The sequence below is a fragment of the Drosophila arizonae genome, chromosome 5 (genome assembly GCF_054131065.1).
Source record: "Drosophila arizonae isolate 15081-1271.41 chromosome 5, UAZ_ARI_1.0, whole genome shotgun sequence".
NCBI lineage: Eukaryota > Metazoa > Arthropoda > Insecta > Diptera > Drosophilidae > Drosophila > Drosophila arizonae.
This window is the reverse complement of record NC_142925.1, coordinates 12308547-12331787: the sequence shown is the minus strand read 5'-3', so window position 1 is coordinate 12331787 and position 23241 is coordinate 12308547. Positions and strand designations below refer to the sequence as shown.

At 38.0% G+C, this 23241-nt stretch overlaps 1 protein-coding gene across 6 annotated transcripts in view; it reads left to right on the top strand.

Moving 5' to 3' along the window:
• Window positions 1-925: 925 nt before the first annotated feature.
• The window catches only part of retn (retained), a 30704-nt gene continuing 8388 nt past the window's right edge, over window positions 926-23241 (top strand). The window contains exons 1-7 of one of the 6 annotated variants that reach the window (XM_089469301.1): window positions 978-1135; window positions 1315-1936; window positions 13276-13445; window positions 13551-13701; window positions 15000-15447; window positions 15496-15611; window positions 23025-23097. In XM_089469301.1, the coding sequence (XP_089325427.1) occupies window positions 1850-1936; window positions 13276-13445; window positions 13551-13701; window positions 15000-15447; window positions 15496-15611; window positions 23025-23097 (1045 nt within the window). In that variant the 5' untranslated portion in view covers window positions 978-1135; window positions 1315-1849. Of the gene's footprint in view, window positions 1937-13275; window positions 13446-13550; window positions 13702-14999; window positions 15448-15495; window positions 15612-17371; window positions 19719-23024; window positions 23098-23241 lie in introns of those variants that run through there. The other 5 variants (XM_018011747.2, XM_018011748.2, XM_018011745.2 and 2 more) reach the window with 5 other exon arrangements.

Sequence of the window (23241 nt, the reverse complement as noted above, 5' to 3'; positions counted from 1 at the left end):
CAAATGTAACGGTAAATGGTATTCCATATTATCTATATAGCCAAACATTCATTCCCACCTATACCCACCTAACTACCAAAGCGACCTACCTACTTTTTTTTTTTTTTTTTTTTTTGTTTTTGTTTTGTTTGTGGGCCATTACAAGTGTAATTTATCTCGCAAATCATTAATCAAGTTCGTGTGCTTGTATTTGGTATTTTCCCGACGCTGGTGGAAAGTGTGTAATTTGCTCGCCTGTTTTCCCTCTATATCAAACGGCATTTGCTTGCATAGGCAAGCCACACAAATGTTGACGCCCCACGAAACTACGGCTCTCCGTATGAAAAGGGCGTATTTTAAATTAAATCGCGTATAAAAAAGCGGCATATTTATGATTGAAAGATACACAAACTGTACAAATGGACACACAAGCACATACACTCACACTTGCGCACTCACACGAAAGCACTGTTCAGCATGTTTGCATTGATTTGCGTTATGCAAAATGGGTCCATTACGAAGTAGACAAACAACACTCGACTCAAGCACCAAAAACATGCTCAATAGTGTAGCCCCACTAAGAGCTTATACACAAATACGCACATACACACACTCAGCTATCTACAAATGAGCCGTGTGTGTGTGTGTGTGCAGCGAGCGAATGAGCGGCGAGCGCATTGTACACATACACGAGCTTCGTATTGAATAGATTACGATTACAAATTTAATTGAATGCCACCTGAGCACAGCTGAAACGGCAATCCGATTGGCCAGCCAGCCAGACCAGCTGGCGAGAGTGAGAGAGACCGAGCGGCATCACAATTGAAAACAAATGGGAATGGCACAAACACACAAGCGCAGCCACCGCGCACACACGTTCCACATGTCAGCCGTTCCAATGCGAACGACAGCACAAGAGAGTGAATGGCATTGCCAGGAGAGAGAACGAGCGACAGAGAGACAGTTGTGCCGCGCGTTGTCTTTTCGTCGCGTCGTTTTTGATGTGCTGAGAGAATTATTTTTATTCCCAATTGGAGTTCCGTGTGCGTCGGGCGAAAGCGGCGGACAGTGCGCGATATCAAACGTGAAATAAATGAACAAATTGTTAATTAATAAGCAACAGGAGCCGATCATCATACCGATCAGGCACCATCAGGTAACAGCAACAACAGCAACGTTTCGCCGACGATTCCAATGTAACCTAAATGTGTTTTGGTGTTGCGTGTGTGTGTGTTTATTGTGAGCGTTCGAAAAGGAGCTGACAACAAGGAGAACGATAACATTTTAATTATTTAAATTAGTGTTAAATTTAATAGAATTCAATCATAATTCAAGCTAATCTGGGCCTGTGCTGAAATTAAAAAGAAAAGATTAAAAACAAGCGAAACCCCAAAAATAACGCGAGTTCGATTAACGGTGCTTCTCGAGCTATTCCCTTTTGGCACAACTTCAGCGGAATCAACCGAAATCAACAGCAGCAGCAGCAGTAACAACAACAACAATACGAAGAGCGCACAGCGAGGTGACAATTCGAATATTTGATAACGGTAAATCGATGCTATAAACGCAGGAGCAAAAGCAAATGTAAAACAGGCAAACAAACAGCGAAGCGAAAAAGAGTGTGAACGAGAGAGATAGAGAGAGAGAGCAAGCAAAAGCAAAAGAAACAATAATAATAGTAATAATAATAATAACAAAGTGTGCTGTGAAAATTACGTAGAAAGTTGAAAGCTCGCGCATTGATTCCGCTATAAATCGAAACAATTTGCCAACTGCGCTTTGCAATTATAATTATCAAAATTCCATATCCGATTCGAAATCGAAATCAAATTTCACCCGAAGCCCGCACTAAATAAAAAACTTCGCACTAATGCAACTCCGAGTGCATCCGACTATGGATTGCAGCGGCCGTTCAAATAACACTATTGAACGCGATTCCGATTTGGGTGACGATTTGGTAAGCAAAAAGAATGAAAACAAAAGACGGAGAATGAGACAAATGACGAAACAAATATAAGTAGAATGGCATATGCCATATGTATGTGTGTATGTGTATGTGTGTATGTAGTTTAAACAGTTATTTTATTGCTGTAGCAAATAGTTTTATCTAAATTAAACGATATGAAGTCAATTTCCTATTTGTATTGTATAACAACTTGAGTGTAGAACAGAGTTCGTGATATTGGGCTAATAGCAATTAAAATCGAGTTGAAACTTTATGCAGAAATGAATATTTTTGTAATTTTATTTCTTTCTATTTTGTTAATTCTTATTTAGTAATTTTTAAATTAGAACTATATTATTTTTTTCTAAATTATTATTTTATAACTAAATTTATAACTTGTCGGCTAAAATTATAATTGGCTATATATTTTGTGTTTTAATCAACTCGAATCAGGCAGCTTAAAGCATAGAAAAGCTTTATTAAATGTTGAACTTAGTTATATGCTTACTATAATATTACAACTAAGCATAGACCATAGAGCTTTGATAGGGGTTCCTCTCAATTTTATTAATTCAATCACAAATATTTTCTAAAACTTCAGTTTAAAATTTTAATTTAATGTGTATAAAAAGCTTTGATTATTTTAGTGTTGACAAATCCATTTTTACGCTTGACAAATAGCTGGAAAATTGAAAAAAGCTTGGGGCACGTCAAAAGTCGAGGTAATACCAATTAGTCTTTGTATTTAGGTAGATAAAGTTGTTTATTTGAGTGGACTTAGTGTGTGTAAGTGTAACTAAATAGTTTCTAAGAATTCGTGAGTCAACTGTAGGGGATTTTATAAATATATACAGATATCATATATATTATAAGTACATATATACAGATATCACATATATTATAAATATGTACATAATATATAAATATATAATATTTATATATATTTAATATTTAGAGTTGACATGATTTGCCGTCGGCATTACTACAACTCTACTCTCGCTCTCTCTCTCCCTCTCGTATATTCTGTTAAAGCTCTGTACGAATGACTAAAAGCTTTGTATTGATGCAATTCTTCGAGTCGCGCGTCTGTTTGCAGATGATTCGAAACGTAATTATAATGTTAAATTGTTGATTCAAAATTAAGCAGCGAAGACGCAGCAGCGGAGTCTTCAATTTTTGTGCCCTCTCTGTCTCTTTCTTTTTTAACCCGTTCGTTTTGTTTGCTATGAAGCCGTTAAAAGGTGACATGCTAAATGGTCATACAACGCATTTATTATACACACACACATACACAGAGAGGGAGACATACACACACACACACACACACACTAAGTGCATACACACACAGGCTCATAAATACAAATAGATTCATCTGTTTCTGCTTTGGACCAGGCCTGCAAGTGCCCAGTGCCTAGTGGATAGTGGATAGTGGCTGTTGCCTAGACCTAGAGAGGTAGGTGTATGGCTGTATGGCTGGGGCCCTCCAGTGGGTATATCTCGTTCACCTTTCATCAATTGAAAGATCTCTTTCAATTCAACTCTTTGATGGCGTTCATATGTAAATAAAATGTTTAAATATTTGCATTATTTGTTAGTACCTTAAATGAATATTAAATGGGTTTTATTGCCGCTGTGTGTGAGAGTAAGTGAGTATCTGTACGTGAGTGTGTGTGTGTGTGTATGTGTGTGTGTGTGTGCATAGGCACAGGTATGCTCTCTTCTTCAATAAAACTCTTGTTAGGCCTCTTTTGTTTTCCTTTCATTTTTATTTCATTGTTGATAGACAGTGTGCCGCGTTGATCAACAATGAGCCAGACTTTATACATGAATATATACATACATACACATGCAGACATACATACATACATACTGAGTCAGATACTTGGCTATTTACATAATTTTTAATAGCATCGGAATTTTTTTTTTCTTTTTTTTTTTTTTTTTTTTTGGCTCCTCCGAATTGCCCCTTTTGATTGCCTTGTGCAAACATTGTTCCCAGTCATCCAGCTCTGCTTCTTCTCGCACTTCTTCCTCTTCTTCGTGTTCTTTGCATAAAATATTGTATAAAATTCAACAGTTAATTGAACACTTCGATCATAGCGAGGGTCGCCACTGATATATGTGGGTGAGTGTGTGTCAATTAAATTAACTTGAAACAGGCTCAATCGGATGTCGGACGACACACACACATACACATACATACATACACACACGCATAATGCTGGTGTCATTCGCGCGTCCGATTTTTAATATCAAATCCTAGGGCATATTGAAAAACTGTTAAACTGAAACGAGACTCAGAGATTTTGGACCAAAAGTCACGATTAACGAATAATGTGGGCTGTCAAAAAGTCATAAATTCTCAAATGAAGCGCGCCTGAGTCCGAGTACGAATCGGAGTCGGAGTCGGAGTCGGAGTTGACGTTGAAGTTGAAGTCGTGCCCCAGCGCTGTTGCAGCTTCAACATCATCTCTGCGGTCGTCATTTGAGGCACGGCTTTAATTACTTGGGTTAAACGCACAGTTTAAAATTCATTGAAGTTGGCTTGATTTTTGAATCGTTTTTAAATTAAATCAAGCAATGTAGCACTCTCTGTGTGTGTGTGTGACACTTCAAAAGGAGAAAGAGAGTGAGAGTGAGTGAGACAGCGAGAGGGAGTGTGGGCGAGAGTGGGGGCAGCTGTCCAGCAACGCGCACGTGTTCAACATCAGCGCCATTTGCTGTTCCCACATTAAATCATTGACTGTGGGAGCTGTTGGCTGTGTGTGGAGTGGAGTGTGTGTGTGTGTGTGTGAATCTCAGTGACGTTAACTGCTGTTTTGGTTTACAGATTCCCAGTTTAGCACTTGCCTGCGATTGCCTCTTATACGATGGAAAATTAGCTGACGTTTTGGGCTACCCCAAAGTCCCCCACCAAAAATCAAATAATATATCTCCCATGCCGGACTCAATTCCATAGCTGGGGGGCATTTGTGTATCTGCGAGTGTGTGTGTGTGTGTGTGTGTGCGAGCGACTCTTAATGCACTCAGCGACGGCAACGGCAACGGCACCTGTTATAATTTGTTTGGCTTCTTGTACGCTGACAGGCAACGATTTGTATTAAATTCTTTGTTGGGCTCTCGAGGCACTTGTTGTTGTTGTTGTTGTTGTTGCATAACGATAGCACACATGAGAGAGAGGGAGAGAAAGAGCGCCTGTGTGTGTAAAGATATTTGATTAAGTATGCAAGAGTCTTCGAGTCGAGCGAGCGAAATGTCGCCTTTGGGGCAAGCTTTCAAAATCAATGGCAGATGAAATTTATTGGGGATTGGAATTGGCAGGGGGAGGGAATTGGCGCCATCTTGAAAATGCATTTGTTGCATTCAGGTCGCGTCATCGTTTTGTATTCACGTATATTTAATTTAATTAAAATTACAACAAATAAAAAGAACGCAAATGTCAAAGCAATAGAAGAAATAGCAATAAACAGCAATGGCGACAAATGCCAAAGCCTCTCTCACACGCACACACACAGTCACACAACCAATTGCAAAGCGAAAAAAAAAAACTCATAAAAATTATGATTATTACAGTTTTGTTTAGAATGAATTTATGAATTATTTTTCAACCATAGCTAATAAAATTGTTAATTGGATTTTTCCAGCACTGGCGGCCGCTCAGCAGCTGCAGCTGCTTACGAGCTGCGATAAAGTGTAATAAACGAAACATACGCACATACACATATACATGCATATATAGTGCGAATACACGACACACACACATGCACTGGCACATATAAAAGCTTATTATCAAAGCACTAATAAATACAACGTCTCGCCTCGCGACGCCTTGCGAAAGGGCGTGGCTTTAGTTATTTGTTGTTCTTGTTTTTTTTTTTTTTTCATTGACTTTGCAAGCGCTCGCGCAAAAACGGACGCCTGACCGAAAGCTCTCGCTGGCCCGTGTAAATGCGGCGAAATTAAATGAACGAACAAACAAATGAGAAATGGCAAAAGAACAGGCGAATTTACGACGACGAAAATGCAATGCTCTTTCACATAGTGAAATGGACTAAAAAATACCAAATTTTGATCTAAATAAAGTGCAAAATTAGGTATGATTTCCTTACAGAGCTAATAGAATCAGATTTTTGAATTAATGATCTTCTGTACATTGATTGAGACTGAAGACTAAAATACAGTATAGGATATGTGTGTTTGATATGAGACAACTTAAATGTCAAATTTGGAATATTCTCTGCAAGTGCATAAAAAGAAGCGACCAAAAACTTTCGCCGTGATCTACAGACCGGCAGGCGCAGCAAGCCAAGTTATATTTTCGCCGTCTACACTAAAAACAATGCGTTTTTTTTTTCTTCTTCAGTATTGCCGCCTGCAATCGAAACTAGACGAAGGCAAGGCAAAGAGTTACCACTAGCAGAAAGAGTCTTTTGGGCCCTTTTATTCATAGCTTTTTTAACCGGTTTCATTTTGTTGTTGTTGCTTTTTCTTTTTTTTTTATTATTTTATTGTTTACGCGAAATTTTCATCTTCACACACACATAGGCACACACGCAAGTGCTCACCCAACATGGGCGTGCGTGTAGCGCCCATATAATAGTGGGTAGGTTGTTGTTGTTGTTGTTGTTAATCGCGTGTGTGGGGTGTGGGGGTCGGTCAGTGGGCTCGCTCGCTGGTTCGCTCTGTTGGTTCGTCCAGCCAGCGGGCAACCGGCACAGCGAATGCGCCATTATGTTTTTTGTTGCCCGTTTCGGTTTCAGTTTCTGTTTTGTTGTTTCCATTTTTATATTTTATTCGCTTTATTTTTTCCGCTTCGTCGCGTTGCGAGCGAATGAAATGCGCGACGCACACAGACACATTTACGCGCGCTCACACACATACACACACACAGACATTTGCTCTTGCACTCGCACTCATGCTCATATTACATTCATCCGTACATATGTTTGGCTGTGTGTGTGTGTGTGTATGTGGGCATGTATCTCAGAGATACGTTTTGCATTTTAATTTTATTTTCATGCTCTTCGGCCTGCAGCGGCGTTTCCGTATCGACCACGTTGCACATGTTTTGGTCCTGCCCTTAATATATATATATATATATATATATGTGTGTATATGTATGTGTTATGAATTTATGTACGTACATGTATTTCTTGTGTACTTTTTTAGCCGCCAGCTCTTTCTGATTGTTGTTGTTGATGTTGTTGTCGTCGTCGTCATCGTCGCAGCGCGTTGAAATAATTCGCCACGGGGTAGATGCGTAAATGAGCAATTTTTATTTATGTGTGTTTGCTCGCATTTTTATTCAGATATTCACATATAAGAAAAAGCCGCCATTTATTACATATGCATGTGCATACATACACATGTGCAGATGTATGTATATTTGTATGTGTGTACTATTCTTAAGTGCCTACACATGTGGGTGTGCATGAAAACATATTATTTTACATATATCAGAAATATCTTACAGTTTGAAAGTATAGCTCAAGCTAAAATTGAATGAAGATTGCGCTTTAATTATAATACAATTTTGTATATAATATTTAATTGGTAATATAATATTTATTATACATACAATTAAAAAGGAAAATATGAAACTATACATTTTATATCAAAACAAATTCAATTAAAATTTAATGTTAATTTGATTAATAATGTATTATTTGTACATATACCATATATAGAAAATCTATTTGCTTTAAAAACGTTGCATATCCGCTTCAATAAAGTTGTAAATTTCTTTAACTTCATTAAAAATCTACATATTTTCTTTAATTTCAAATTATAATTATATGTACATACGATGCTGATTTCTCTTTTTTTTTCTCTTTCTAAAAATATAATAAAATTGTTATCCTTCAAATGTTATGCAAAAAAAATAAAAAAAAATATGAAAAATTTCCAAACGTCTCAGTTTTCCCGTAGGTTATCAAAATTTGTATTCTTTGTTAATTCAAAATAATATTACTGAGCTGCTTTCCAGGAATACAGCAGAACATAATGCATATAATAGATAATTCTACAAAATTTGACTATGAAAAGAAATCGTTAATAAACTTAAGACGCCAGCACGCCCAAAGAGCAGAGCACTTGAATCGCAGGAGCATTAGGACATCTAGTTTACAGTTCGCTCTAAAAAACACACACACATGGATAGCAAGATTTAAAAGAAAGAGAAAGGTAGCTGAGAGAAAGAGATATGCCTGCAATATAATCTTAATCCTTCACACAATAAACGGTTGCCTGCCTCCGCCTCTGGTAGCTAGCTGATCCTGTTTGCATGCTGCGCCCTTCACAGCTTGGCACTGCGGCACTCGACGCATTATGGATTTGTCGTCCTTTTGTTTTAAATTAGCACGGCATGTTGCACATGCGGCGCAGCGTTGTCTCTTGTCCGCTCTGTCCGCGCTGTCCGGCTGTCCGCGCTGTCCGCTCTGTCCGTGTTGCCCGCCGTGCAGGCCGCAATCCGCATGATGAGCGAAGCTGGATGCCAATGCCGACGGCAGCAGCACCGGCAGCAACGTCAGCTCTCTGACGACCCTGAGTGCTTCCGACAATTGTTGCTCATATCAACAACAACAACAATAACAACAACAACAAGAACATCAACAGCAGACAGAAATTAACTAAAATGCATTTGTGGTCAAATGCAATGATAATAAATTAAGATAAATTATTTTCAAGCGCTTCTATCGAAATTAATGTAAACTAATTAGTGATAAAAACTGTCAACGGCAAATAAATTGAATATTCTACCCATACGAATGCAATTCGCCGTTAGATAGTATCCACATTTGCCCCAGTCGGCTCTTTGTGCCCCCATATTGTCACAAATGTCGCCGTCGTCGTCGTCGTCGTCATTTGCGGTGCATTGAAAGCTATTAAAGTAAATTGCAATGAACGGGACCCAAAACCCATACTCATACCCATACCCATACTCATACCCAGACCCGAACCCGGACCCGGTGCCGGTCATACCTGCCCGCAATTGTCGTATCTCTAATGTGAGTACTACACATGTAGCTGCTCGTATCTTGGTATTGTGGGTGCACTCATTGGGTTTTCGCGGGGACTTCTGCAGCAGGTCTAATTGCGATTTAATGTCTTTTCGGCCTTTTCCTATGAAAGTTACAAAAGAGACGAAGAAAAGAAACGCGATAATACCGAACGACTCTATCAATGCAGGCTGAGTCCAAATTAATGGAACTAGCTTGTGCTACTAAATACTATCTACAACTAGACAAATAACTCAATGGAAATCTATCTGAGCTGGCGACATCGCCTTTTTTTTTTTTCTTTTTTGTTCCAACTTCGTATATATAATAAGATCATTAGCGGCTTTTGCTTGAAATAGTGGAAAACTAGCACAGCTTATCGTCATTTCATGATTTATGCGACACTTACACATAATTGCATAGAGATATTAAATTATCGTCGCACATAAAAGACCTCCAGACAGATATGCAATGACAATGGCTGGAGCTGGGCGGTAATTGAGAAACTGCATTAGTTTCTATGCAAATCGAATAGGAATGCAATTCCGAATTGTTTGTCAGCTTCGGTTATATTAATTTATGAACTGATTGGGCATATTGGCTTTGTCTGTCAGTCTGTCTATTCGCATGTCTTTGCATACCGAAAATACCTCTAGAATCCTGCTAAGGTTTAGCTAAATATTTTATATCCATGTCGACTAGGGCGTGGCATATCGGGAAAGGATGGTCCCTTCTACAGTGGTTCAGTTGGAAACTATACAACTAAATTTTTAACTTGACTTAATAGTACTTTTTCTAGTTTTTCTTCCCCTTTAATGGAAACTACTAATATTTTCATGAGCAACTGGATTTATGGGCGTTTTTCTTTAAAGGCCTGCAGTGCCAATTCATATAAATTGTTATTAAGGAATTCTCGAATTAATGAAAACTCGATCCAATTTGTCTCTTAAATAATTTCTTTAACATATTATTATTATTATTATTATTATTATTATTATTATTTTTTTTTTTTATTATATTATAAAGTATAAAGACGACGATTGTAATTTTTCTTACTTGCTTGGAGCCATTTTTTGTGTAGAAAAATAAATGGGAGGCAATAAATATTATATAATTAAAATATATCATTTAATACATATGCATATATGATATATTATATAATTATAATATATACGTATATCATTTAATATATTTAGCTAGTTTTATGGAACTTCAGAGTTCAGATACTTAATCATAATTAATTATAATTAACTCCATTCAAATATTTTTATCCAATTTTGGTCTTCTACGATCAAATATGCTTAGAAATTGTCTTGCATTTCAATTTTAAATATGTTATATATTAATTTTTATCTCAATGAAATTTTCATAAAAAATTTGCTGTATATGAATCCAATATTCATAAAGACTTCATATCTTGAGCTCGCCTGGTTATCGATTGGCTAATGAAGTGCATCAAGCAAAGTAAGAAAATGTACTTCATTTTGTTGCTGTTGTTGGTGTTCTTGTTGTTGCTGTTGTTGTTGTGTGCAACACGCAACTGAGAGAGGCACAAACAACATTAAAGCGGCGCAAATTCGTTGTGCATTAATTAGACATTTTATAGGTGCAACACGGCGTAAACTGCACGCCTTTGGCAGTGGCTGAGGCAGGGGCTGGGGCTGGGGCTGGGGCAGCCACAGACCAGGCCCAATACCACAATTATTGTTTGGGCCTGGTCAACAGCAATGGCAACAAAATGAGAGGCGAATAAGGCAACGGCAAACCGCAACTAAAATGTTGCCAGCGAAGCGTCCATCGGCCTCTGAGTGCACATATTTCGCATGGATTCGATAACTTACATTAATTTGATGTACACACATACACACACACATGTGTCTGCATTGTTATGCATGTGTGTATGCAAATATGGCTGGATGCATGTGGTAACCGCGAATTGCCAACTAACTAACCAACCCAATGCAGCGCAAAGCATCCAATGCGAGCAGCGATCAATATGCGCCAATATAAGCCACACACAAGATGAGAGGCAGACAGAGAGAGGGAGACTCTTAGAGCGAGAGCCGGAATGTGTTGGGGGGGAGGCGCAGGCGGCGGAGGCTGCTGCCACTATACAGCGGCAAGAGCGAGACGTTACCATTTCATTATGCGCGTCCGCGTTCGCGTTTGCATCGTTGAGCGAGCCAGTTTGGAATAACAGTTTGCTTGGGGTTAACCAAATGGTGTTGCCAATACTTTTTGCCACATACGCAATCGGCGAATACACTGAGAGAAATGCTAAGGTAATGCCTATTTGTGGAAATGAATTAAATTGGAATTTTGATTAATCAAAAAGAGATGCACAATTTCCGAATGTTAATTGATTATCTGCATTTTAACCCATTTGATATGAGTTACGAACTATTTATATGATCATTTATGCAAGAGAAGAATATATGAATGGATATGGATATGGATATGGATTTGATAAAAATATATATAATTTTTATGAATATTATTTATTTTTGTTTTTATATATGTTTGATAAAAATATATATAATTCTTATGAATATTATATATTTTTGTTTTTCCTTTACACAAGATGCCCTAGTTAAGGTATTGTTTATGTACCTTTCTTAGTTATATATTTTATAAATGTTTTATATATGTATTTCTAAATAATTTATTAAAATTATTTTGTTGGCTAATTTAAAGGCTGCAATGTGCATGTTGATCAACTCAAGTCCTCAAATTGTTTCAGCCAATAAGCAGTTCAAAGTTTGCATAAGTAAAAGTTTGTAGGTAAAATTCACATAGTTGTTTCAATATGTTCGATAATTGACAGAGTGTTAAGTCAATATGTCCGTTAATCAAGTATAACAGGATAATTGATATACTCTTATCAATATTGATTAGCTTTCATATTTAATGGACTTCATCAAAGAACTAGCTGGAACTGCATATGATATTTTATTGGCTTAAACAAATTCTGAGCTCATTCATTACTCCATTAAGATCTTAGGCCTTTCAAGCTTGATTTTTAGACCCGGAAGACCTCCAATTCAAGCCGTATTTCCCCTAGTTCAGTTCTGATTTATCAACTCATTAATATCTGCCATATCACTAGAGTATGCACAACAATTTGTCACAGTGTGGAGCTATGCGTACTACTTAAAGCTTTTGTATTTAGCGCCAAACTTCAAAGAATTCCTGGAACTTTAGAGCTCTGCTGCTGCTGCGAATGCCATAGAGCTCACACAGGCCATAGAGCTCAGTCTATGTCTATGTGTGCTTTGGTTTTGGTTGCATTTATGATTACAGCAATGCGACAACCAAGACGACAACAACAACAACAACAATAACGATACCGGCGATAAATGTTGTATACACATATGAAAAGAGTTGCAAACTGCTGCTGCTGCTGATGATGATGATGATGATGATGGACTAGCTAGCCTCAGTCTAACTTGTGACTGCCTCAGCTTGGCTTACATTGTGCGGGCAGGTTACATTGTGTTTGTGCTGCTATCGGTTGGCTGCCGCTTGAATGTGTTTAAATTGAAAATTCCCGATTTGCACACAGTCACAGATGCGCTTAATTTGCACCTCTCCAAATGCATAAAAAGCAAAGACCGGACCGCGGACATGCAGCAGCAGCAGCAGCAGCAGCAACACCAGCCTCAGCCTCAGCAGCAGCAGCAGCAACAAGAGCCGGCCAAGCGTAGCGGACTTCTAGCCAGAGTCACGGCTGGCAATAGTACGCTTGAAACGTCTGTGGCCACGGATACGCCATGGCTGTAACTTGCAACGACCTGGCGGCCAAAGCGGCTACACTCGCCTTTAATGGCCTGAACGGACCTGCGGCTCTTCTGGCTCTGACTGCGGCTCTAAGTCTGGCTCTGACTCTGACTCTGACTCTGGGTCTGAGTCTGGTTGTGGCTCTGCTTGATTGCCATTACCGGCTTGCCATTGTTAATTTATTAAGTGGTTACCTTTGTTGTCGCCTCGCTGGCAATACAATTGAAATTGCTGGAGCTCTCTTTCCCCCTCTCTGTGCCACTCTTTGTTTATGTGTTAATGTTGTCCCGCCATGGACTTGGCCAGAACAATGAACATTTGCTAAGTGCTGCCCACGCAGCCGCAACACGTTGCACGCCGCACGCTGCAAAGCCGCCGCAAGTTGACAAAGTATTCAACATTTGGCCAGCACAGCGGGCGTCTAATCGCATCGATCGTGGCGTTCAATGGACCTGGCCAAGATTCATTGAACGCAATCGATGCGGCATGTTTTGACATAAGCGCCACCATCAATCCCAATGTCTGATGCACTAATTCTCTCCTCTCTCTCTCTCGCTCTCCCTTTCTCTGTTGCAGTCCCACGGCGATCGAACGGATGACGAGATGCGCGACTGCGACTCCGTAGACGGTGAACATCATCAGCTGAGCGCCAAGGCGGCAATCGCAGCTCGACTCAGTCACACAGTCGCCGGCGGCGCTGGCCTCAACTTTGCCAGTCCAGAGCAGCAAACAGATCTGCCACTCAGGTGAGTTTGCCTTAGCTGTACACATACATACACACACACATACATATTAGCTTGATCAGCTACATTATCCATCTGTTTCAATTGTCATTCTTCTGCTTGTGACAGCCATCATCATCAACTGCCGCCGAATCATCCGCTCAACGCTCTGGGCAGCTTCATGGGCATCGGCGGACTACACAGCATTCCAAATCTCCAGCACAGCGACGTGCTCGAGAAGCTCAAGATGCAAGTGCGCGACATGAAAGTGGGCCTCATGGTGAGTGTCAAAGAAATTAGAACTGATCTAGTATTTGTGGATCGCAAAGGGTGCGGCGAAAGCTAAATGTGCAAGAGAGAGGGGCGAAGGGGTATATAGGAAACTTAAAAGTTAGACATAAGTTAAAGACGGTTTATAGAGCGTCTAGTATATGAAGATAAAACTCCAACAATTTCATATGAGATTATTTGCTGTTTATAATAAAACTGTTAGTTAACAAAAAATATATATACTTGCAATAAATATTTTTGAAAATTAAATAAAAATATATATAAAAAAAATAAATAAAAATTCTAATATAATAAATAAAAAATTAATTAAATAAATAAAAAAAAATATATATAATAAATCAAATAAAGAGGAGTAAATAAAATAAAATATACATGTATAAAATAAAACAGGAATACATTTTTCATTTAAAAAATAAATTAATATGTAAAAAGATCAAATAAAAATATAAATAAATAAAAACAATCAATAATAAACTGAACAAAATATATAAAAGTAAAATAAGAAAAAAAATCATAAAAAATAAATAAGCAAAAATCAAACTATAGTTATCAAAAAAAAAAAAAAAAAAAAAAAAAAAAAAAAAAAAAAAATTAAATAAATAAATAAATAATTAAAATAAAATAAACAAATAAATAAAAAAAAAACAACAAAAAAATAAAAATGTTTCTAAATAAACAAATTTATAAAGTTCAAAAATATAGAAAAAATACTAAAACAAATATTTGTAATGATAAAAACTATTTATCAAATCAATAAATATATACTAATATTCAAAAAAGTGTTTATTTTGCACTACTATTTAAATGAGTAATATATTCAAGAAAATAGTAGTGCAACTTGGGCGAACACAACCTATACTGAATAAAATATTTAATGCATCACTCAAGAATTTATAGAGATGTTTATATAAATACTGAAACAATAGCAATTGTTAATTAAAATTCCACAACAAGCAAATCAGATGTTTTTTAATTGAAATTCACATTTAATTTTTATGTAGAAAAATAATAATTAAAAATATTAATATATTTATATCAAAATTGAGGAACAAAAACACCTTAGAACAATTTTTTGATATATAAAAAATTGTCATTGAATTTTATATAAAATGATTTTCAATTAAATACAACTTTTTATATCAAATTGTGTGATTTGGAATTTAAATCGTAGAATTCGTAAATAATATTTATTCTGATAAAAAAGTTCGCATCGAATTCCGTATGGAGGTAAACATGTCTGATTCTGTTTTACCAATCGGCCTCAATTCCCTTTCGTTTGGCTTGCAGGAACAGGACTATGCGGCGGCAGCGCATGCAGCTGCGTTCGGGGCCAATATGCTGCCCACGACGATCAGCTCGGCCTTTCCGCTGGCCCACAATTCGGTGGCAGCCGCCGCGGCAGCTGCATCCTTTGGCCATGCGGCCAATGCGGCGGCCGGCAATGGCGCCAGCTACAATGGGGGCGCTGCTGCTGCTGCAAGTGGAGCAGGAGGAGCTGTGGCAGCTGGCAACAATAATGCAGGTGGCCCAGGTGGAGGCAACAGCGGTGGCGGTGGCGGTGGCGGCACGACCAATGCAACTGGCAACAATAGCAATAACAACAATAGCAACAGTAACAGCAACAACAACAACAGCAGCAGCAACAATAACAACAACAACAACAACAACAACAACAATGCCGGCAATGGGCATCCCTTTTCGTTTGCATCGCCGACAGCGCCAAGCGCCAAAGAAGGTTGGTATGGGGCTGGGGATTAGCCGGTGCTTAAACTGTTGAACTCAGCGCGTCATTTTGCAGCTAATTCCGCATCAAATTCATCGACGTCCAGCGAGGCATCCAATTCATCGCAGCAGAATAATGGCTGGAGCTTTGAAGAGCAGTACAAACAAGTCAGACAGGTTAGTGTTAGTCAATTTAATCTCTTTGCAAACAAGGCAAGCCAGGCCAAGCCAAGCCAACAGCAGCAACAACAACAACAACAACAACTAAAGACTCTCTAGGGGAGATGCGGCGATGCGGCGATGCGGAGCAGAGGCTCGGGTCCAGCCGTTTAGGCAAACTATCAATTAACGGCTAATAGCCAAGATCTTGAACCAGTTGCCTTTCCGTTAAGATGAGTCGAGTTTGTGTCTCTGTCTATCTCTGCCTAACTCCCTACCTCCCTCCCTCTCTCACTCTTTGTCTCAGTTACGAGTGCAGCCGGGGGATGCGCCAAGTTTTGATCTCGTTTTGACGCTTCGGCCCGAAGCTGTTCACATGCAATAAAGAGTTCCGGTTTGCTGCAATTGAGCAATTAATGCTCACATCTTGAGCACACACACACACAGGCATACACACACACTCTCGCTCTAATTTGGTGAGAAAATAGCCAGTTTATTCATCTTTTTGGCTCTGCTTACGAGAGATGCTGGGCGGTCCACAAGTGCCCAGAAGTGTTGGGCTGTTTAGGCCTGAATTTCTACACGCATGGCTGCAGAGCCAGCGTGAAATTTGTAGCAGAAGTGCACAATATCGAGTAATTAAAATAGTTTGGGTCTACTCTAGGGCTTCGTTCGCTGTTCGCTGTTCGCTCCTCGCCGTTGCCAAATTGTTGCGCCGTGTGAACCGCAACAGCTTTTGCCGCTGGCCATAAAAACTAAACTTCGATTAACGTTCGCTCGGCCCGAATGGCCCGGCGCATCGCGTACACCCCCTTCGACTCTTTGACTCTCCGGCACACCGACTCTCTCCCACTGTCCGAGTCTCTTTGGTAATTCATCAAACAGCCCGCATTCTCTATGCACTATAAAAACTTTGACCCTTACACATAAAGAGAGATACAAATGTATCTCTGTAGCTGCGCTTCACGCTTATAACACCTTCCGAGGCTGCAAACCGGCTTAGTGAACCAGCCAACGCCTACCAACCAGCTGCGAGCCTCTCTGCACAGCTCAGCTCAGCTCTACTCGGTTGCTCTCTGGCTTCTGGTAGGTTCCGTTGGACCCCTTTCTTGGTTGCCTAATCCCTTTCAAGCAGCTACAGTTTGATGCCGCTGCTGCGCCACAAAATGGCGGCTTTCATTAATTTGTGAAAATGTGGCCAGCGCTGCTCAAAACGATAATTATGTTAATTGAGTGAGTGAGCTGCCGCGTATGAAAAGCCATTTTGAATTTGTCTGCCGCCGCCTCGTGAGATGCCAAAAAAGAAAATCATTCTACACGGGTGTGGGGCAACTGCGACTGCGACTGTGACTGCGACTGCGACTGCCGCCCCAACGCCACTCGCCTTCATCGTCATCGTCATCAGACATCCAAAGCAACTATCCATCCATCCATCTATCCATCCATCCATCTATTCAGCTCTTCATCTCTTCAGACGAAGACGAAATATTATTTTGGTATTTTTTTTCCTCGTTTCTATATGATTTAGTTTTGCTTTATATATATATGCATATATATTCACATATATATATATGTAGTTGGCTTGCTCTCATTAATCAATGTCAATTATCTGTACATACTGAATAATTATGTTTAATTATAGACAGACCCCAAAGCATTTTCCAATATTATTTTATTTTATTTTATCATACGAACATTTCCTTTGTATATACATATATACATATATATTGTATATATATATATACAATTGCACTTTCTGGATTATGAAACTGTTGGCGCACTGTTGCCCATTATTTCGTGTTAATAATTATTTATTCTATTGCCGATTTGTAGGAAAAGGCAATGAATTTCCATTTTAATTATGGGCAGCGAACGTTCTCAAATAATTAACACAAATACAAAAAAAAAAAAAAAAAAAAAAAAATTAATTATCGCCGTTGGCAACTCTTGCAAATTAGTTCACTTTTGTTTTATAACTTACATTTTATTGGTCCATTTCAAAAAATCGATTTATTTCGGCCCGCTCAAGACCAGACCCAGCCCATACGTAAATATAATTCGTTTTCATTTCGGACTTTTTGGCAATACGGCAAAAGTTTTCACTTTAAGTTTTTAGTGCTTTTATTGTAGTGAAATTGGCTTATGGGATTTTTTTTTATTTTTTTTTTTTTATGTAATGTCAGAGAGTAAGAAAATGAGATTCAGAATATGAAGAGAGTATGTTGGTTTTGCATAGTCTCTTGACTATGGGTGTGGCACGCTCTTGATGAGAACAGATTAGATATTGAAACCATCGATAGCCCCCTCTATATTCATTAAAGGCGTGGCAAACCAGGCCTTACTATATATACTATAAGAGAAAAGAATTAAATAGAGATTTGAAATTTTAAGTAGATGCTCTTTGGTATTCTCATCTCAAGATCGTTCAGATGTTCTTCTTTTAACACAATTCGGGATATACTAGATCTACATATAAGCCAACCAGCAAGGATCAACAGTATGTAGTAGATATATCCATCTGGTAAACCTGTATATTCCAAAATATTAAAACCAAAAAATTTCAAAATTACCGCAGATTTCTATTGTTACCAATTATTATACATTGAACGGGTATTTTGGAGTCACTGAGGTCCGACTTTCTTACCTCATTCCATTCTGTGCGAATCTTATGAAATTCAAAATGCTTATTTATTCAATGAATTGCTGCTGCAATCGAGGTGGATTTGATTTGTGTGTCATTTATATTTTTCGCCTTTGAGCTGCTTTTAATCAGTAAGCACTGTACTTAAAGAAGTGCTTAAATCAACAAAGGCCATAAAGTACAACAAAAATGAAAGAGGAAGAGAAATAAAGAAGGCAACAACGAAACCTCAACGAATTTCAGTTAATTAAAGTGAACAAAACAAAAATCTGGTCAACAGATTTTCAATAACGAGTGTGAAATTCTTAAATAAATATGTACACAAGATACACACACACACGCACACTACATGTGTGCCTCTGTATGTGTGTGTGTGTGTAATGAGCATGTGTAAATGAGACTGGACAAATTATGAGGCGATCGAACGAGGCGAGCTCGGAAAGAAACATGCAACGGGATCTTGTCATATAATTTTTAGTAGCATTTCCATTTGGAAACCTTGCACTTTCCATGCTGATAGTTATAAATTATACACACATACACACACATACACACGCAGGCACACACACACACACACTGGCACACATTAACACACACTTTGATCTGGCAAAACGCATTTGACAATTCCCAGAATCAAGGATTCAAATTTCAAGCACACATTTTTAGGTACTAGTCCGCAATGCTAGCGACAAATAAGTGAGATTATTTTTATAACCGAACCCCGAGTGTGTATCTATATATATGTGTGTGTGTGTGCCATGTGTCCTCAACAAACCGTGTGCGAGTGTGTGTGTGTAGTTATAAAAACGATTATGATTGGTCTAGAACTTCTGTTAGGGTATTTTATTGTTTTATTGCCAAAGACTAGGCGGATTTGTGAACTTGACCTGCGCTTGCGGCTGCCGCTGCTCCTGCCGCTGCTCCTGCTGCTGTGATGCAAGTCCGCAACCAATTTCCAGGACTCGGGCCATATGGATTTGGACAAGGGTTGCCTGGGCAGGCTAACCCAAAGCGAACTTCATTTTTATTAGGTACATATTATTAATGCACACACACAGACAACTGAGGCAGGCAGACGTGCAGCCCAAGGCGCACATAGATACGCACACACATGCACATGCACACGCACACGCACACTTACACATATTTGATTTGTACAGCGACGTCAGCGTCGATTGCTGCACTCGACGGCACATTCACATATTTTTAGTTGATAAACGACCTTTGATGGCGTTGCATCGTCGCGTTGATCAATCGATGTGGCTGCAACCTGCGTGAAAGATATTCAAGTTGATCAAAAAACCAACAGAAAAAGGAAAAGGAAAATCGAAAAACCGTTGAGCAGTGCAACAAGTTTGCAATTAAACAGAAAAAAAAATAAAAAAAAAAAAAATAAAAAACAAAGTGAAAAGTGTTTGAGTGTGTGTGTGTGTCTTAATCAATCAATTGCCAACATGCTCATCTCCGAGGATCAAATACAGGAGGTACTCAAAAGCAACAACAACAACTGCAACAAATATGATCATAAATATTGCCAATTCATAGGCATTCAAACTCCACTCAAAAGTTTAATTAAAAATGCCAAAAAAAAAAGCAAAGCAAAAATAAATAAATAACAAATTTATTTCTTTTTGGTTTTTGGCCAAAAGTCCGTGAAAAAGCATTAAACGTAAAAGCGCTTCAAGTTGAGCTTCAATCAATTTCTGCAGCCGGCATAAAGCGGAATATATGAAATACGCATATGCTGATACACATACAAGCAGACATATGCACACACATATATATGTATATATGTATAAGTAATGTTGATATATATGTGTATTTCTACACACACTATAACTCTTGTGGGCGTCGTGCATCATAAAAAACAAGCAGCCAGAGAGCCGAGCCAGCCAGTCGAAGTTGCGGCGAGTTGTGTGTTGCAGTTGCATTCGCTGAATTCGGAGCTCCAACTCTCAGGTTGGGGGCAATGGCAATGAATCGGCGCGGGCTCTGACTCAGAGACTCAGCCTCAGCCTCAGTCCAGCTCAGACGGAGAGTCAGCTGAAGCAGCAGCAGCATCTGCACGTTGTGTTGCTGGGCTACAGTCGCGTTTTAAATCATTTATGCGAGTGGGGATGCGAGGCAGTTCATCATCATTCGCATTGACTTAGAATGTGCACCCAAAGCCGAAGACAGAGGCAACAGAGAGCAACAGCAACAGCAACAGCAACTCCAAGCCAGAGCCAAGGCTTGTGCTTGTGCCTGGGCCTTTGCCTGTGCCTTAGCTTAGTAGGCGGAAAGTATGATGAATTCCAAATTTGATGAGTTCACTCAGATGTTGTCATTAATTTTATACACAGAGAGACACACACACACATGAGTGTGTGTGTGTGTGTACGTATAGCAGAAGGTTTTAGCTAGGCTCCTATAATTTAACTAAGAAACAAAACACATAAGGCCAAAGGAACTTCGCTGGCAAATGGGTTAAAGGTCAGAGTGTGCGCCTGAGGAGCCATGAAGTAGAGAGAGAGGGAGAGAAAAAATACGAAATAAAAGAGAAATGAATAATCACGAATATGTACAACAACTAGTGAATACTTAGAATACTACATGAATATAGATTGCTGGAATGCCATAATGATTAGTGCAGAGAAAGGTATAAAAGGTATGCAGTTGGGTTCATGGATATATTAGTGGTAGTAGAAATAGTAATAGTAGTTGTAGTAATGGTAGTAGTAGGAGCAGTAATAATATTCATGAAAATAGTAGTAGTAATAGTAGTTGCTCAAGCAAATAGTAGTAGTAAGAGTAGTAGCTTAAGTAAATAGTAGTAGAAGTAGTAGCTCAAGCAAATAGTAGTAGTAGTAGCTCAAGCAAATAGTAGTAGTAGTAGTAGTAGTAGCAAATGACGATAGTAGTAGTAGTATGAGCAGGTCATGAAAATAGTCGTAGAAAATAGTAGCTGCTGTAGTAGCGTCAATTTCTACTATTCGAATTCTTTCAGTTAGCCAAATTTAAATAAATTAATAATATAAATATTTGGCTAGTCGAGGACCAAAGATAAATGAAAATCGTAGTAGCTGTAAGGTTCATGAAAATAGTAGTATTAGTAGCAGTATTTTTCATTAAAATAGAAGTAGCAGTAGCTGGAATTTATAATATTGGAATTGAGAGTAGGGTAAAGTAAATTAAAATTTGTGAAATAAAAAAAATGCATTTTCACACTTTAATAATTATTTAACATATCTTTAGCTAAATTTAAAAAATATTCTAATATATTTAGCTGATTCATAAACAAACACATTTGCCTTTGTTCTCTTTATATCCATTGCTCGGAATTGATCTGAAATGAATTTATTGCTTTATACAAAGAGTTTATCGCATTTCCTTGCCCCATCTCATTCGAACTGCATGTTTCGCTGTACATAGAGACCTAAATACATAACTACTACATACAAAGATTCTCATCTTTATCACCTAATTATGAATTGTGCCAGGCCACTCGCTCACACGCTCAACTCAAGCCTCAAGCCTTGCCCTTTTTAATGCTCATTGGGGTGTTTCACACGTTTTGCCTTGGTATGCGTGAGCGCTTGCAACCCCCAGTGAGTGAGTGAGCGACTGACTGACTGCCTGAGTGAGTGAGAACGAGAAAGAGAGAGAGAGAGGGAGTGAGAGAGATAGAGAGTAGCATTTAGAGAAACACGCGCCCCTGTTGTCGCCAGACCTAGGGTCGAGCCATGTCACGGCGTCTATTGTCTGTTAACCAACACCGAAGCGAACAACAAAAAACAGAAGAGAAACACGAGTAAACAACACTGCACAACACAATAGAATAGCGTGTGGCAACCATTTTGTGCCAATCCATTGGCCCACAAGTCAAGTATTTGAGCCCCTATTATTGTTCATTGATTGTTAGCGCAATAATATATGAATATATGTATGTTTGTATATATGTATATTTATATATGGCAAATCATCATAATAATGGAATGTACTACACTGTGATGAACAATGATAGAAATAATTTGCATAATAATTATAATACTAATGATAATTAGTATGCCAATGATGATGATTAAGATTGAAGCTAGGGATTATGATTATGATTATACATATATACAAATATTAAATAATGATAATTACATGATTATATACAAACACATATATTGATAATCGTAATAGAAGTGGCTATGTAAATGATCATGATAATGAGCATACTTATGGCTATGATAATGCCAGAGCTGATTTTATTCAAGATTCCGAAAATAATTATGATTCGTATAGGATTTTTTTTGTTTAGTAATATATTAAAAATATTTTATTTATTTATTATCAATAATTTATTAATATATTTAAATTAATAATGACAATGATAATAATTATGCTTTTTATTATCAATATGATTATGATGATTATTATTATTATATACAATTTTTAAATTAAAATAATTATTTTAAAATTGATAATAAGTAATGAGTAATGGCAATGAGCATGATTATGATTATTATATTCAATTTAAAAAATAATTATTAAAAAATGTTGATTAAAATAGTGATAATAGAGATAATCTTATTAATGACAATGACAATAATGCCAATGATTATAATCATAAAAATGAATTTATTAACACCGTGATAATCAAATTGACAATGAATAAAATAGATATCAAGAATATGATGATTGGAATGTAAATAAATGATAATCATTTTATTGAAAATATGCACATACCAATGTTAATATATACACTCATAATAATAATAATTATAACAGTTATAATAATGAATTTTACGTGTTCTATTTCGCAGCTCTATGAAATCAATGATGATCCCAAGCGCAAGGAGTTTCTCGATGATTTGTTTTCGTTTATGCAAAAGCGCGGTAAGTTCATCTACCAGCAGCTCTATATGGGCATGTGGCATGGGCAGAGTGGGGCATGGGACATGGGGACAGTGGGGCAGGCATACTTGAACAACACTTGACGCTCTCTGTTGATCGGCTGTTGTTGCATTTGCATTTGCATGT